Source organism: Pseudorasbora parva, chromosome 19, assembly GCF_024679245.1.
Source record: "Pseudorasbora parva isolate DD20220531a chromosome 19, ASM2467924v1, whole genome shotgun sequence".
Lineage (NCBI taxonomy): Eukaryota > Metazoa > Chordata > Actinopteri > Cypriniformes > Gobionidae > Pseudorasbora > Pseudorasbora parva.
The window spans coordinates 5,924,048-5,939,350 of NC_090190.1; the positions used below are offsets into that span (position 1 = coordinate 5,924,048).

Genomic DNA, 15,303 nt, shown 5'->3' on the forward strand with positions numbered 1-15,303 from the left:
ATATGTCAAAGATGAACAATATCAAGTTTGAATGACATGAGGTTGAGTAATTAATGACAGAATGTTCATTTTTGGGTGAACTATCCCTTTAATCTTAATAACAATTGTATTAAATTGTGTTATTAAGGAAATTATTTAAGGTTAAAGTGATTTGTTCTCAGTCATTTAGAGGATGCGGAACACACTGTACAAGACCACAACCGTCTCAGCCAGCCCTACTCCTAAAGACCTTTACTCTATATTCGCTGTGCGCATGCGTCAAAACGCAGGGCGATATAGATGTGCAGTTTGTAGATGGAGGTGCCCATGTCTGCATCCTGCGCTAGCTACAGTATATGATAAAAATAGACGGCCCTGGTTCTTTATACAATCTGTATAATCCAATGAAAACTTTCCACCCTTCCGATAAAAATAGGAAGAAATAGTTTGATCTGTGGGTCAAATTCTATTCTACTATATCTATGCAGAGTGGAGTAACAGTCTCCCCTCCCTCTCTTGTTATGTTTCGTACCCTGTTTTGTACCTTGTGCTGGCCAGTTATTTTGACTCACTGACAAATTAAACCGAATTAGAGCCATTCAGGAGGACTCTTGCATCTGACAGTCCGATCACACCGAATTTCTGCGGAGATCTTCATTTGTACGATGAAGTAAGGCTGTGCTAGAATGTCAAACTTTGTGAACTGTCTGATGCGACCAGGACAACAATAACTCGGTGGGAACATTTCAATTTCTGTGGATTTCACTTGAAGATCAACATGAAGTTCGCCCAGATCATGCTGAAGAACAGCTCAAAGCTGAACATACCTAAACAGGTGGACAGATTTTCCAAATACTCTCCGTCCCCGCTGTCAATGAAGCAGTTCATTGACTTTGGTAAGTTGTTTACCTGTTTGAAATGGATCTAATGGCTCCAGCTCATTGTGGTTGTGTCCGAAAATCTAGTGAGCACACGGACAAAAAGTACAATGGCATTTTTATAGTTGCCTATTAGAATTCATACCGTAGGCTAATATTTAAATATATAAATAAATGGAAATTATTCATGGTCTTTAAAGTACAATATAACGCTCCCATGGTATTTTCATTGTAGGCTAGCTTCTAACAAAAAAGACCATATGGTATAGCATTATATGGAGGTTTACTTGATATGTGTGTGTGTGTGTGTGTGTGTGTGTGTGTGTGTGTGTGTGTGTGTGTGTGTGTGCTTTTTGTAAGAACAGCCATTTGTGTGCATCATAAATGCATACTTCATCTGAATACTGCTGTCTAAATCTGTTTTACAGTCTATGGTCTAAATAGGCAGCTCACTCGGTTTTGAGCCATATTTTCTCTATTGTTCAGCACATAAACAAAGTTGTTTGTTGTTAAGAAATATATATATTCTTAACATCTAACATGTTTTATTTGATCATAAATAAAGGGGAAAATAACATTAATATTGTGAAATATATTTACAATTAAAAATAATGTTTTTCTATTTTATTGTACTTTAAAATGTGATTTATCATTACTCCAGTTTTCAGAGTCTCATGAGCATTCAGAAATCTCTCTTGCGGAGTTAATTATCCGTAATTATCAAGTTTGGAAACAGTTGTGCTGCTTAATATTTTTTCTGGAATCTGTGATAAATTTTTCCAGGATTCGCTCAGTAATAAAACGTTAAAAAAAAAACCAGTATTTATTCAAAAGAAAAATCTTTTCTACCATTACTTTTTTATCGATTTAACTCATCCTTGCTGAATAAAAGTATTAAAACTTTTGTATTATACTACACTATATAGTATTATACTTTTGGATGCTAGTGTATATTGTTATAAAATATTTATTATTTATATTTATTAAATATTAGGAAGCAACATTTATAAAAAATTATCATATTATAATGATTTCTGAAGGATCATCTGACACTGAAGACTGGAGTAATGATGCTGGAAATACAGCTTAGATAACAGAAATGCAGGCATAAATGCAAAAACATTAAAAATAGCAATGCTTCCAAACTTTTGACCAGTACTGAATACAAGTTTGTGTTTGGCATCAAACCAAAATATTGAAATATTGAAGTATATAGATGTAATCATTTAAGAGTGAAATTCTTCCTAACATAGTCCTGTCTTGCTCGCAGGATCTGCCAATGCCTGTGAGAAGACCTCCTTTATGTTTTTGAGGCAAGAGCTTCCTGTCCGTTTAGCCAACATCATGAAGGAGATAGACTTCCTCCCGGACAAACTGCTCGGCACTCCTTCACTGAAGCTTCTTCAAAGCTGGTAAGATCCATAACCAGTGTGATGAATTCCAGCCTATGGTAGACTTTCTGTTACTGTATACAACTCATATGACATACAGTATATGACCTGTGATGCACTGCACATGACTTTAAAAGAGAAGTGACAGTGACATTAAATTGTAGTTTGAGGGACCAGGGACGATCTTACTAAAACTCAATGAAATTTCTTTGAGGTCATATAGCTTTTATGTGGAATATCATAACAGGAGATTTAGTTTAAAAAGTACTAGGTTACTTTTGTTTAATCATTTGGTTAAAAGGACTTGTTTTTTTGTGTTCATTGTTCATGATTTGAAATGATGTGTGCTTCAGAAATCTGAGACTGAGGTCAAAGTTAGTGCTGCTTACATCATGACAACACGGACGCTGCATGGACAGCTGGTCTTTTAGTCATTTCACACAGACAGACAAGTAACAATATTCTTAGTTAGCTTGTTAAGATTTACATAAATCAATTTGGACATTAGAAACAAGTTTTTGTAGGTGTGTCATTTTGAAGATGACAAAAATAGACGTGCAGCGCAGCAGGTAGTGCACGTTCTTGACATGTAAGAGTTGTTGTTCTCATGGGGATGTGTGTCGTCTGACACGTCCTGCTCCCTTGCCCCTACACGTTCCTGTCACTCAGCTGTTCTCTAGTGAACGCAAATGGCCATAAGCAAAAATCATGGATTATGTATTTCATTTGTTAACCGTACTGAAAACAGTAAGGACTTTTATGCAAATAACTTGATCTGCATGAAAAGTTTTTCAGTTTTTGAATAGGTTGTTCTGAACGGACAGGATTTTGAAGGACAGAATAATTAATAAACTCAAAATGGGCTTTTGTAGTTATTGCCCTTTGTCTTAAAAGGTTTGGCAGAGGCTTTGTGTTCAACAAGTCAACTGGAATACATTGAAAATTATGTAATTGTGGGTGTTATGTAAACTGGATTTTTTTCCGATGACTTTGCTAGATTTTTTCAGAGGCTACATTTTTTTTAAACTATTTTTAATGACACCGGGGACAGGCAAATCCTTATAATGAATGGTGCTTGTATAGAAAAGTGAAAAAAGAAAAAAAAATACTATGAAAATAGGCAAAATACAGACAAGCTAAAATTATGGAATTTACTTTGCATTATGTTCAGTAATTGAGTTTTCTCTATGCCTGAATTGTTTAAAAAAAAGTTATATATGTTTGCATATTATTATTATTTGTTACATAAGTAATTGTATTATTATTATTTTATGTTATTTTTTAATGTATTCTTACTGAGTTTTATAGTTTTCCTATGTGCTTCAGACTGAGTCCTTGTCATTAAGACTAGAATCTGTGACTCATGCTGATATCAACCTGAGCTAAATGTAACTTTGAAATGTGTTCATCGTAATGTTATGCAGTGTGGAATATCATGAGACACTGTACACAAACAAGTGTGCACTGTAACCTTCCTAAAGTCTCAAATGTAAACAAGTCCTCTTTGACAATGCGGCACACTGACACAGAACACTGTCATTCAGGTGGATTGAGCTGGTACAGTATGTCCATTGTGTCACATGACAGTTGTTCCCAGTGCAGCACGTCTCCCCTTTACTCTAACCTTTAAATTATCCATGCAAAACTATTTAATCACCATTCAGCTTTGGAAAGCAGCGATAAGATGGATCAGTGGTTTGAGTAAATACCCATCAGTGCTACAGCTTCCTTCAGCCATTCAGACAAATGATTATATTGGCTTTGTTTTTTATAAAGGAAAGAATAATACACTGAATTACATAATGTGTGCAGTGCATTGTGGTTGTGTTTAAAATAGGGCTGAGTATTGGTACATATCTCACAATTCAGCTGGAGTCGGATCACAATTTGATTCAATATCAATTCATTTGGACATTTTTTAGTTTTTACTTTGTGCCTCGTATTATAACCCAATGGATTGTGTTCATAAAGGGCAGTCTAAAAATAAACCCTGATTGTTTGTTTACTCTCAAAAACAGGTATGCGCAGAGTCTGATGGAGCTTGTTGACTTTTTGGAGAAAGACCCTGAGGATAAAAAAATCCTGACTAAGTAAGTTCAATATTAAAGAGGAACTTTATCAGTTTTTACATTTTCAACTTTCTTTAGTGTGTGATGTTGCTGTTTGAGCGCCACAAAGGTCTGCAAAGTTACAAAGCACACAGTCCCTCCACTGGGAGATTCTCTTTATCAGTTTCTAAACTCCCTGAAACGCTTCCATTAGTCATTTGTTTTCTTCTGGAAATGAACACGTCAATATTCCACATTTAAAGGGGTACTTCAGCGCTGGGAAGATGAATCTGTATTTAAAGTGGGTCGTCAATGTAGTAGAAATGTGAAATTATTTTGGAATTTGGTGCCTTCTAGACTGAGAAAAGACAGAAAATGTATTTTTGTCTCATGGGGATGAAAGACTACAATTCCCAGAATGCTTCGCTGCACTGTGAGGCCACTCCCAAAGCCACCAACTTGATTCCTGTGAGTTGGAGAAGACACTACAATTAAAAACTGACCGTGTCTGTTCAATATAATGAGTGAGTCACCGCGCGAGTATCACAGCACTGAGCACTGACTGCAGGAGTCAGATAAATGAGCTGATGAGCTCTCGTGATGAGCGCTGAGGTAATCGCGACTTCATTCGCGGCATACATTCACAACGCGAGTTCAGTCTGACGCGTTTCAGTTCATGCCTTTGGAAGCTTAACTCTCATAGAAATTAATTTGTAGAAGTTAAAAGACTTGCTCACCATAGCTCCGTTTAAATGAGTGCCTGTAGCTGCGAGCTGAGCTCTGAGTGTGATCTCCATCCCCCATGCGCGGGTTCAAAACATGTTGAAATGGCTCCCTCTGCTTGCTGTAGTCTTTAGCCTAAAATGCATAAATCTCGTCTCAGGGGGATATTAGGGGGGAAAGCACAATCATTTGAATATACTCCAGGGTTTCTACTGATACAACGCCATATGCTAATCGCTGAAGCAACCCTTTAAGCTTGGGACATACTCTGCAAGAACAAAGAAATTTGTTCGTTTTCTCAAGGTGGCAAAAACAAGAATAAAGTTTGTTCTTACCAGTACATTCCATACTTCAAGAAAAGCAGGTACCAAACATCTGCATTTCTCCGCATTAACCATGCCTACTTTAAATGAATGACCAATCACACAATAGTTATCGGACACCCGCAGGAAAAAAATTCTACTCTGGTGATGTGTCGAGAACGAGCTGCAAGAACTTCCAAACCAGGGCTGCGAGAACAAAATTACGTCATTTTGTTCTCGCCAGTCCTGGGAGCGAGAACTTTTTTCTCTGCTTTTGCGGAGTATGTTGTAGACTTAACTGACAGACTGGGGGAAACGAGCTGCAGCAATATCAAATGTGTAAAAATTATTGTTTTAAAATATATATTTATGCATGAAAACCTAAAAAAAAAAGATTTGTAAAAGGACATATTATGTTCTTCTTGAATCTTGCATAAGTTTATCTCATGTTTAACTTGGCGGCAGCCTGCTTTAAGTGACCTCTAATAGTGTGTTTGACTGACATGTCTCTTAGATTCACAGAAACGCTGATCAATGTCAGGAACAGGCATAATAATGTTGTGCCCACCATGGCACAGGGAGTGTTGGAGTACAAAGAGGCCTTTGGCGTAGATCCTGTGACCAACCAGAATGTCCAGTATTTTTTGGACCGCTTCTACATGAGCCGGATCTCCACACGCATGCTGATGAATCAGCACAGTAAGTGTTCAGGATGTTTCCTAAAGCGCTGGTCAGATTTCTGTCTTAGCTCAAACAATAGACTAGCAATGTGCTGATAATGTAATCTACATGGTATCTAACTGCATAACTGATAAATAGATAATATATTTAAAATTCTTATTTGGTCTAAATACGTTAAGACTAAAACATTAAAATCATTTTAAATGCTTCACGTGAATTTAGGTATTACAATATTATAATGTCCAGTATGAAAAATGGATATTCATTTTGAGATTCGCTAAAGATTAATATAACACTGTTATTAAATGATTCGTTTTTTTTATGAAGTAAACTTTTTTAGATGATGGCAAACTAAATAGGGGAAATAAGCATGCACAGATAAATATAAAATTGACAGATCTACCATTCAAAAGTTTGGGCTCAGTAAGATTTGTTTCATGTTTTTAGCTTATGCTCAACATGGCTGCGTTTATTTACTTAAAAATTGTTACAAATGTAATATTATGAAATATTATTACAATTAAATAGTTTGTTACTACATTTTAAAACTTAATTTATTCATGTGAGGACACAGCTGAATTTATCACCATCATCAAGAAACATTTATTATTATTATTATTATTATTATTACAAAACAGTTATGCTGATTTAAATTTATCATCAGAATGATTTGATATGCAGAAAGTTCAAATGAATAGCATTTATTTAAAATAGAAATATATTTTTAAATACTTTTCATAAGTCTTTACTGTTACTTTTGATCAATTTAATGCATCTGTGCTGAATAAAAATATTAATTTCTTTTAAACAATTTTTTTACTTACTCCAAACTTTTAAATGAACTGTCCTGTGTGCTCATTTTAGCGTTAATCTTTGATGGCAGCACCAATCCAGCCCACCCCAAACACATTGGCAGTATCGACCCAAACTGTGATGTTGTGGAGGTTGTAAAAGGTAATTAACCATGTTTCTAGCCTGGGTATCATTTGTTACTAATAAACTGCAAGTGAAACTGACATTGTAGATCCTACATTGGCTGACTAAATCTGTGTCTCGCTCTTTTTTCTCCTTAGATGCGTATGAAAGTGCCAAGATGCTGTGTGATCAGTACTACTTGACTTCTCCTGAAGTGGAAATCAAACAAGTACACTGTGAGTGAGAACTTTCTCTCTCAAAATGTTCAGTCTTTGTGTGCTCTGTGCATGATGAGGTGACAAAATACTTTTGAGGTCTCTACAGATTTGAGTTGCTTGATAGTGTGTGATGGTACCAGCAAAATGTTTTGGGTGGGGATTATGGGTATGCTGTAAACATGCCACATTCTTGTCCTGCATGCTATAAAACACACCTGGACAATTTAATATGTGATTATGTTTTTGTTTATATATCTTATCAATCAAGCATGACCTTGAATTCAGCTTTGCCCCCACAAATACACTTTTGTTTAAAAGTTTGGGGTTAGTAAGGTTTTCTTTAGCAAGGACGCAATACATTAAGGAACGTTCAGACGACTGTCATTTATTATTTTCTTATTTCGGAGTATTTTAGGCGAACCCAGCACTAACGCTAGGCCACACTAGTGTGCCGGAATGTTTACCTCTGCCTAGTTCAAAAGCGATCGTCACCAGTGTAGATTTGTGCTGTCAAATGAAAAACAAGAAATGCTGATACTCTCTCTCTCTCTCTCTCTCTCTCTCTCTCTCTCTCTCTCTCTCTCTCTCTCTCTCTCTCTCTCTCTCTCTCTCAACTCAGAGCTAACTTTACGGCAAACTACGGCAACTCAACTCGCGGTTGCCATTTTGAAATGTCCGTCTCGTCGTAGACTTGTTTCCTATTGGCTATTGTGACTGTACTGACGTTATTACAATCTTGCTCATCCCGATAAATATCAAACATGTTTGATATGATCGGGGCGAGCCCGATTTGCGTGAGAGCAGATCGGGAGGTGCAAGATTTGATCTGTGAACCAAACATCAGAACCGATCGAGTCCTGGAAAAAAAAATTCTCAGAGTCTCGGGAGGGGAAAATCAGGCATAAATCAGCCTAAAACTCCTGTAGTGTGAGCCAGGCATTAATCAAGTGACAGTAAAGACATTTAGAATGTTACAAATGATTGTATTTCAAATAAATGCTGTTCTTTAGAACATTCTATTTTTTTTCAATAAAACTGAAAATCAAAATCAGTTTTCACAAAAATATTAGGCCAAAAATATTAAGTTTTCAACATTGACGGAATAATCAGAAATGCTTTTTGAGCAGCAAATCAGCCTATTCGAATGATTTCTGCAGGATCATGTGACATTGAAGACTAAAATCTAAGCTGTTATGCAAACACATTAAGTGAGTTCATGAATCACCTAGACGCGTAGACAGAAATAGTGCTTTATAATCTTATCACAGTGTGTATACGGAGAAAATTATTATACCTAGTTATACATTGGCAAAATGTTGGCATGATCTGACTCACGGTTGATCTTTTAGTCATGTAAATAGCAGAGTATTATTGTGTCAAGCAAAGGCAGCCTACAAGGTTGAGTGACCACCGTTTTACCAACACATAGTAACAAATTATCCAGCATAACCTCTATCATGTGCTTCATAGCTGACTGTTTTGGGCAGCATGCCAGTGTTGATTTATTCAATGCATTCTTAAAATAATAAGCTCATGTGGGATAGCATGTTATAGCCTCACTTTATGGTTTACACAACTGTCACTGAATCAATATATCTGTTGTTACTGCAGTTAAAGGACCCAATGACCCTATACATATGGTTTATGTGCCTTCTCATCTGTACCACATGCTCTTTGAGCTCTTCAAGGTACTTCGATCACTTTATAGAGCTTTAGCCCACACACAATGATAGTCTTATTATATAAACACAAGAGTAGAAAATTTACTCAGCCTCATGTCATTCCAAACCTGTATGACTTTCTTTCTTCTGCAGAACACAAAATGAGAGGTTTTACAAACACAAATGAGATTTAAGACGTAGATTTTAAATGAATAATGACTTGAATTAATGAATTTTAGTCCGTTCTCCATCCAAATCTATCATATGGGTTCAAAAGACTTGAAATATGGCACACAAGTTGTATGGACCATGCTTTTTGGGGTTTGACAGAACATAATGCTATTTAACTTCAATAGTGTTGGGTAAGTTACTCAGCTACTAATTTCATCGTCAACACTCAACAGTGTCGTTAGATTGCTGTACCAATTACTTGCTCTCTCTAAAAATGAGTGCTTTACTTATTACTAATTACGTTTTAAATCCCATATCATACTCGCCCCGGACAGGCATGAAAAGTGCTCTTTTAATTATTTTAAATAAATAATATAAAATTGCATAACTTATTTTTGAACTGATCAAAGTATTTAAAGGGAGAAGGTTACATTAGAAACTTACATTTTAACATTAGACGTTACATTTTGATGTTAAATCCACTATTTTATATAGGATTGTTCCTTTGTTTATATACATCAGAACTAATTCAATTACAGAAAATAAAAATGACCTTTTTAATGGAAAAAGGGGTTTTTGTAGGTTAGCAGCTCAGATTACCTCACACAGACACACACTGAAAAGGTCTGAAACGGTTCAGTCTTTTATGTTCAAACCGGAGTCGGACAGTGCTGGAGAGACTCATGAAGAAATGACAACATGTAGAATGCAACAGGATGTTTCTGAGGGGTCAGTTGGTGAATTTATGTAGTTGATATGGCTTTAACTACCTTTAAGTCATTTATTAGCATATTCTGTTATGATAATCAATAAAGCGCTCATGTGGGAACTGTTGTAAAATGCCTACAGAGCCAGAGAATATATGCTGCTGCATAATTACGGTTATAATTTATGTTGTCATTTTGCTTTTATGACATGCTATTGCATTTCTGTTACATACTATATTGCAATAAATGTGAAAAGACGGATGTGACAGCTTAAGCAGACTCCTACATGTGCCCTACAACAACTCTTCCTCTTCTCAACATGGCCTTTGTTGCGTGTTCCTGGGGCCGGTTTTATGTACATTTTAGGGTTAGTGAATAATGATGTTAATGAATAATGATGCCACTAACAAGTGAATAAGCTTGTTGTAGTCCTTAAAAAAGGCATTTCTGTAAAAGAAAATATCTCCCTATGCTTTGAACTTTGAGTGTCGTAACTTTGCAGATGTTTATGCTTAAACAGCAACATTACACACTAACTAAAGTGAAAAAAGTGCAATCATAATCAACCACCCCTTTAATTACTTAATAATCCCTTATACCCAATACTGAACCCATCACTATATGGAAAAGAGACATTCAACGAAACATCTCATTTTGTGTTCCATGGAAGAAAGAAAGTCCAAAGGGTTTGGAATGACATGGCCATCATGCATTTGAAGATAACAAAGTTGTTTCTCCATAACAGAATGCAATGAGAGCAACTGTGGAAACCCATGAGACCAGCCTACATCTCCCACAAATCAAAGTGAGAGTTTCTCTAGGTAAAGAAGATCTGACTATCAAGGTGAGCTTTCTTTGACAAACACTCAAGCCCTATTCACACTGCCAGCGACAGGAAGCCATTCGTTTTCAATGTAGAGCTGGCAACTTCCGAAATCACGAGCGACAGTAACCACTGATGACAGAATGTAGGCGTGTTAAGCGATGTGAGTCACGCGTCAAAGTTCAGAAAAGTTTAACTTTATGCAAATGAGCAGCGAATTTTGCGAACAACAAAAGGAGTGAAGACTTGGAGGAAAAGGAGTGAACGATTGCTCTGTTAGTGCGGTTCATTTGAATAAGTGTGAACGCTGCCATCCAAACCATTGAAAAGATGGGTCTCAGTCCACTTTCAAATGAACTCTGGTGCGAAATACGAATGCAACACGGACCAAAGACATGTAAAAGAACCAAAAACAGGACATGATGTCACAAGATGCGACCCTAAAAAGGACACCCTTTTTAATCATTATAGACGCCCATCACAGTTCAGTACAGGCAACAGAACCGCGTCTCCACGCTGCAGATCTTCGTTTGTGTGTGTGTGTGTGTGAGACGGAGGGATTCCAAAAGTTCTCAGCTGGTCAAAATACCATCATATGTAGCTACGCACACACACCGAGCGCATTTAGCCCAGCACGCAACATTGGTTTGGATGTTCAGTAAGTTCCGTTGCAAAATATACCTCATAAAAGCCGACCAATCTGGCTCTGAAAATATCCCTATGCCTTTAGGTTCAGTATCTTTAGATTCGGCGGTAAAAATGCCAATATGAAAGCAGGCGAGGACTAAAGGGTTTTTTATTTTGATCCAGGTACACAAGTGTGTAACAACTAGAAATGAGTCAAGAGGTGTAACTGATTAACTGATTTTAAAAAGTTAGGCCCAGTCTTGAAGATGATAAGACTAGTCTAAGCAGTTTATGCAACCGGCCCCAGGTCTTATGTTGAAGTCCGTTGCCCGTGTCTTTCCCCTTAGGTTACTGATCGGGTTAGACAGTCTATAGCAAACAGAGGGAACAGACTTCGACACAACACAGGACAGAGGTCCGGAGATTTCCAAGAGTTCATTTGTTCACACATTTACAGACAGGAGTTTTGGAGTCATTTTACTGTCCTGTATGATTTGATTGTAACCACATACGTCATGGATATAATAAAATGATGCATGCAAAAGAAACTGCCAGCAGCCTTAGTGAGTTTGAGTCATACATTGATAGTTTATGTTGTTAATAAGATGCAGTTTAGTATAATACAGTTTCCCCTGCATAATGTTGATTCATGGTCAAGAAAACTGATTATATGACACTGACACTGCTGTAGTTTATATAGCAACACGCAGCAGAATGCTACTTTTAATTATTTTCTGTCTTAATTCCTTGTCAAATTAGAATGATATCTTAGTTTTACCAGCAATATATATAATTTGTGATTAAGTTGCTGGTGGTGTAATCAGGAATCACAGATGTAACGGTTCATCAAAAGTTGAATATTTGATCTGTTTAAACTCACAACATGCTGGCAAGAGCAGTGAGGGTCCAAACATGTTTTGTAATGACTCTTGTGTTACATTAGATGTCTGACAGAGGAGGTGGAGTTCCTTTGAGGAAAATCGAAAGGCTTTTCAGTTACATGTACTCAACTGCACCGAGTCCTGTGACTGAAGACAATCGTAATGCTCCCCTGGTAAGAACCGCAGTTGTTTATTTCAACATACTGTATGCGGATATTATTTGTCGTGCAATGTTACCTCATTGTAAAACTTTGATCCACGGTCATGTTTTCTGTGAGCTTACAGAGTTATAAATTAGCAGAATTACTATCAGCTCAGTCTGTTGTTTACACCAGAGTAGTATTGTAATGTAGTTGTAATGTTTCTCTCACACACTCACTGCCTATGGCTCGTTTCTTTTCAGGCTGGTTTTGGCTACGGTCTTCCTATTTCCCGCCTTTATGCCAAGTACTTCCAGGGAGATCTGCAGCTCTACTCTATGGAGGGGTACGGCACATCGGCAGTCATATACCTAAAGGTACACTCTAGCACTACATAGTGAGCTGCCTCGATGCATACTACCCACATAGGCAGCGATTTCAATGATTGCAATTTAATTTCAATGGAGTCAGCATATTGCTAAGCTAAGAACACACTTTTTTTTACGGTTCAGTTATCACAATTAACTAGTTGCTTATTAGCATGAATATTACTAGGATATTGGCTGTTTATTAGTACTTATAAAGATTATATTAAAGCCTTATTCTACATCTTTTGGTGTTAAAAAACTACCGTTAGGATTTACTGAAGATGCTCAGCAAAAAATAGAACTGAAAAGGCGTTGACAGAGTTATTTTTGCGGCTGATGTTATTGCATATGCATTTGTAGGAGTTTCCCTTTCAGATGCAAAATTTATGGGAGGAGAGTGTTAAAATGAATCACGCAAGGAGACTGATTATGGTTTGTGCTTTTCAATTTATTGGTATTTGCGCCATTATTTACCACCCAAAAAAGCACGTCTTAAACCAGATGCTAATTTGTGCTGCTCTTGGTAGATTGTGTTGGCCATTATGGAAATGATCCGGCTGCGTCTGTGTTCTTTAATTTGTGCCGTCAGTAGATCATGTGCAAAACGTTTCACTCCTATCAGTGCTTCTATGGATTGCACTCGCATGCTAATTTGCCCTGTTTAGTAAATCTAGCCCTATAAATCTTCAATTCACTGTCTCTTTGACCCTCTATTTAAACAGGCCTTATCCACTGAATCAATAGAGAGGCTCCCTGTGTTCAACAAGTCAGCATTACGGCATTATCAAACAAGCATGGAGGCGGATGACTGGTGCATCCCGAGCAGTGAACCCAAGAAACTGGGAAAGTACGAGTACAGTGTTTGAGAGGGAGAAGAAGCTCAAATGATAAACATAAGGACTGAACTATAGTAGAGGCCTTGAGTTATTTTGGGTAACTATGTATGTGACTCATCAGGTATTTCAGAAGCATGGTATTATCAAAGGGTTGATAATGGTCCTCATGAATGTTACAGTCTGAATAACAAGGGCATTTTTTGTCTTCCACATCTCACATTGCTTATAATACACCACACACTTCATTTGCGGTGCTAACTTTTACATAGGGCACGGAAAAACGTGTTAACTCTTCCGTGTCAGAGACTTCAGCGGATTGGTTGTTTGAACATGGTGATTCCTACACATTACCACGGATTTGTTTTAGAGGATGTGAACTGGTGTTTTAGTCAGTGGGGCCAAGTTACCAGCTTTGTGTGAGTTTTATAGCATGTATCTAGCAAGAACACAAAAGCAATTGAAAGTAACCAAGGCTTTATTTATTTTCTTGGTTGAAAATGCATTCACAATGCAAACATTAGAATGACCGTAGTTGTGTATTGCTTGATTGTGAGCTTGAAATGTTCCTGTAACAGTTGGACAGTAGGTCTAACACTCCATTTAGTTTTACTTGTAAAAATGTGATGTTACCATTGAGGCCAGATCATTTCAGAAACATATATGTTAACACAAATTGATTTTCAAAGTAAGAATAACAAGAGTTTTGTCATGAAGACATCCAAGTAATGAAAATAAATAAAAGATTGAGTTGTCACAAGGAACCAACGAAGTAGGTTTGGGCCCAGGTTAGAAACAATAGTATTGATTTATTGTAAACTGGCTAGATGGATTAGACAGTCTTGATCTTTATGTGTGAAGCTTTTTATGACCACAATAATGTTATGATCTTTGTGACAACAGCTTCTGGCTGAACATTTCAGGTATTCCGTATGAACAAAAATGATATGTAGCACTATAGTATAATTTTTTTTTTTAAGCATGAAAACACTGAAGAGGCCATATTTTTATGTTTATTTGCGTATACATGAAAGATATTGTTGAAAGAATTTCTTGTTTTTATCTCAGGATTGTGCATATTTGCCTTTCTAGTTTTTTTGTATCATTTCATTTTGTTTATTTTAATTTGACTGTACTGTTTGTAAAGTTGGCTTTTTGAAAGCAATGCTGAAGGACCTGTATGAACTTTAAGGGCACTCAAGTGGGAGGAGCAGCTGCTCTTTGTCAAGTGACGCTCATCAAACTCCGGATGGGTTTTAGCTGCTAGCGGTTTGCTATCATTTATTTGCCTCATACAGAGATGGGAGTATTTAGACAACCTCAGTAGATCATTTGCACATTTCCAGTTATAATCTAGAACTGACATCTACAATGTTGATGTTTTTCATTCATACCTCATTAGCTTAATTTGTAGTCATATCCCTCGATATCTCCGTCCTTGTGAAATCACACATGCTTCTTGACGTGTTTTAGATACACAATCCTGTATTCACAAAGAAGCAACTGTGTTAATGAATGCTCAGCACTGTCATGAAATTGTATTTCAATATTTCATTAAGTAAGAGAGTGCCATTTTCTGTATTAAAACAATAAATGAAGAAAAAAAATCCTTTTTGTTTTGTCTTTTTAGCAGAATTACATTTTCTTTGCATAATCCAAAATAAACGTTTGTTTACATAATATAGTGAGAAAAATACAATCAGTAAGAATCCAACTACTAACATGGCCAAGACCAAAGAGCTGTCCAAAGACACTAGAGACAAAATTGTACACCTCCACAAGGCTGGAAAGGGCTACGGAGAAATTGCCAAGCAGCTTGATGAAAAGAGGTCCACTGTTGGAGCAATCATTAGAAAATGGAAGAAGCTAAATTCTAAGTCATTCTCCCTCGGACTGGGGCTCCATGCAAGATCTCACCTCGTGGGGTCTCAATGATGCTAAGAAAGGTAAGAAATCA

General features: G+C 36.8%; 1 protein-coding gene across 1 annotated transcript; it reads left to right on the forward strand.

The window, feature by feature from the left end:
- The first annotated feature begins 497 nt into the window (after positions 1-497).
- On the forward strand, positions 498-14,953 carry pdk4 (pyruvate dehydrogenase kinase, isozyme 4). The gene is made up of 11 exons (XM_067424963.1): positions 498-875; positions 2,128-2,269; positions 4,267-4,338; positions 5,836-6,020; positions 6,867-6,956; positions 7,076-7,153; positions 8,747-8,823; positions 10,420-10,518; positions 12,068-12,178; positions 12,409-12,522; positions 13,236-14,953. The coding sequence occupies exons 1-11, from the start codon at positions 758-760 to the stop codon at positions 13,377-13,379; spliced, it is 1,230 nt and encodes a 409-aa protein (XP_067281064.1). The 5' UTR covers positions 498-757; the 3' UTR covers positions 13,380-14,953.
- The last annotated feature ends 350 nt before the right edge of the window (positions 14,954-15,303 follow it).

Coding starts and splice junctions, on each gene's coding strand:
- pdk4 (XM_067424963.1), top strand. CDS start 758: ATGAAGTTCGCCCAGATCATGCTGAAGAACAGCTCAAAGCTGAACATA. Junction 876..2,127: donor GAAGCAGTTCATTGACTTTG/GTAAGTTGTTTA, acceptor TCTTGCTCGCAG/GATCTGCCAATGCCTGTGAG. Junction 12,523..13,235: donor CGGCAGTCATATACCTAAAG/GTACACTCTAGC, acceptor CTATTTAAACAG/GCCTTATCCACTGAATCAAT.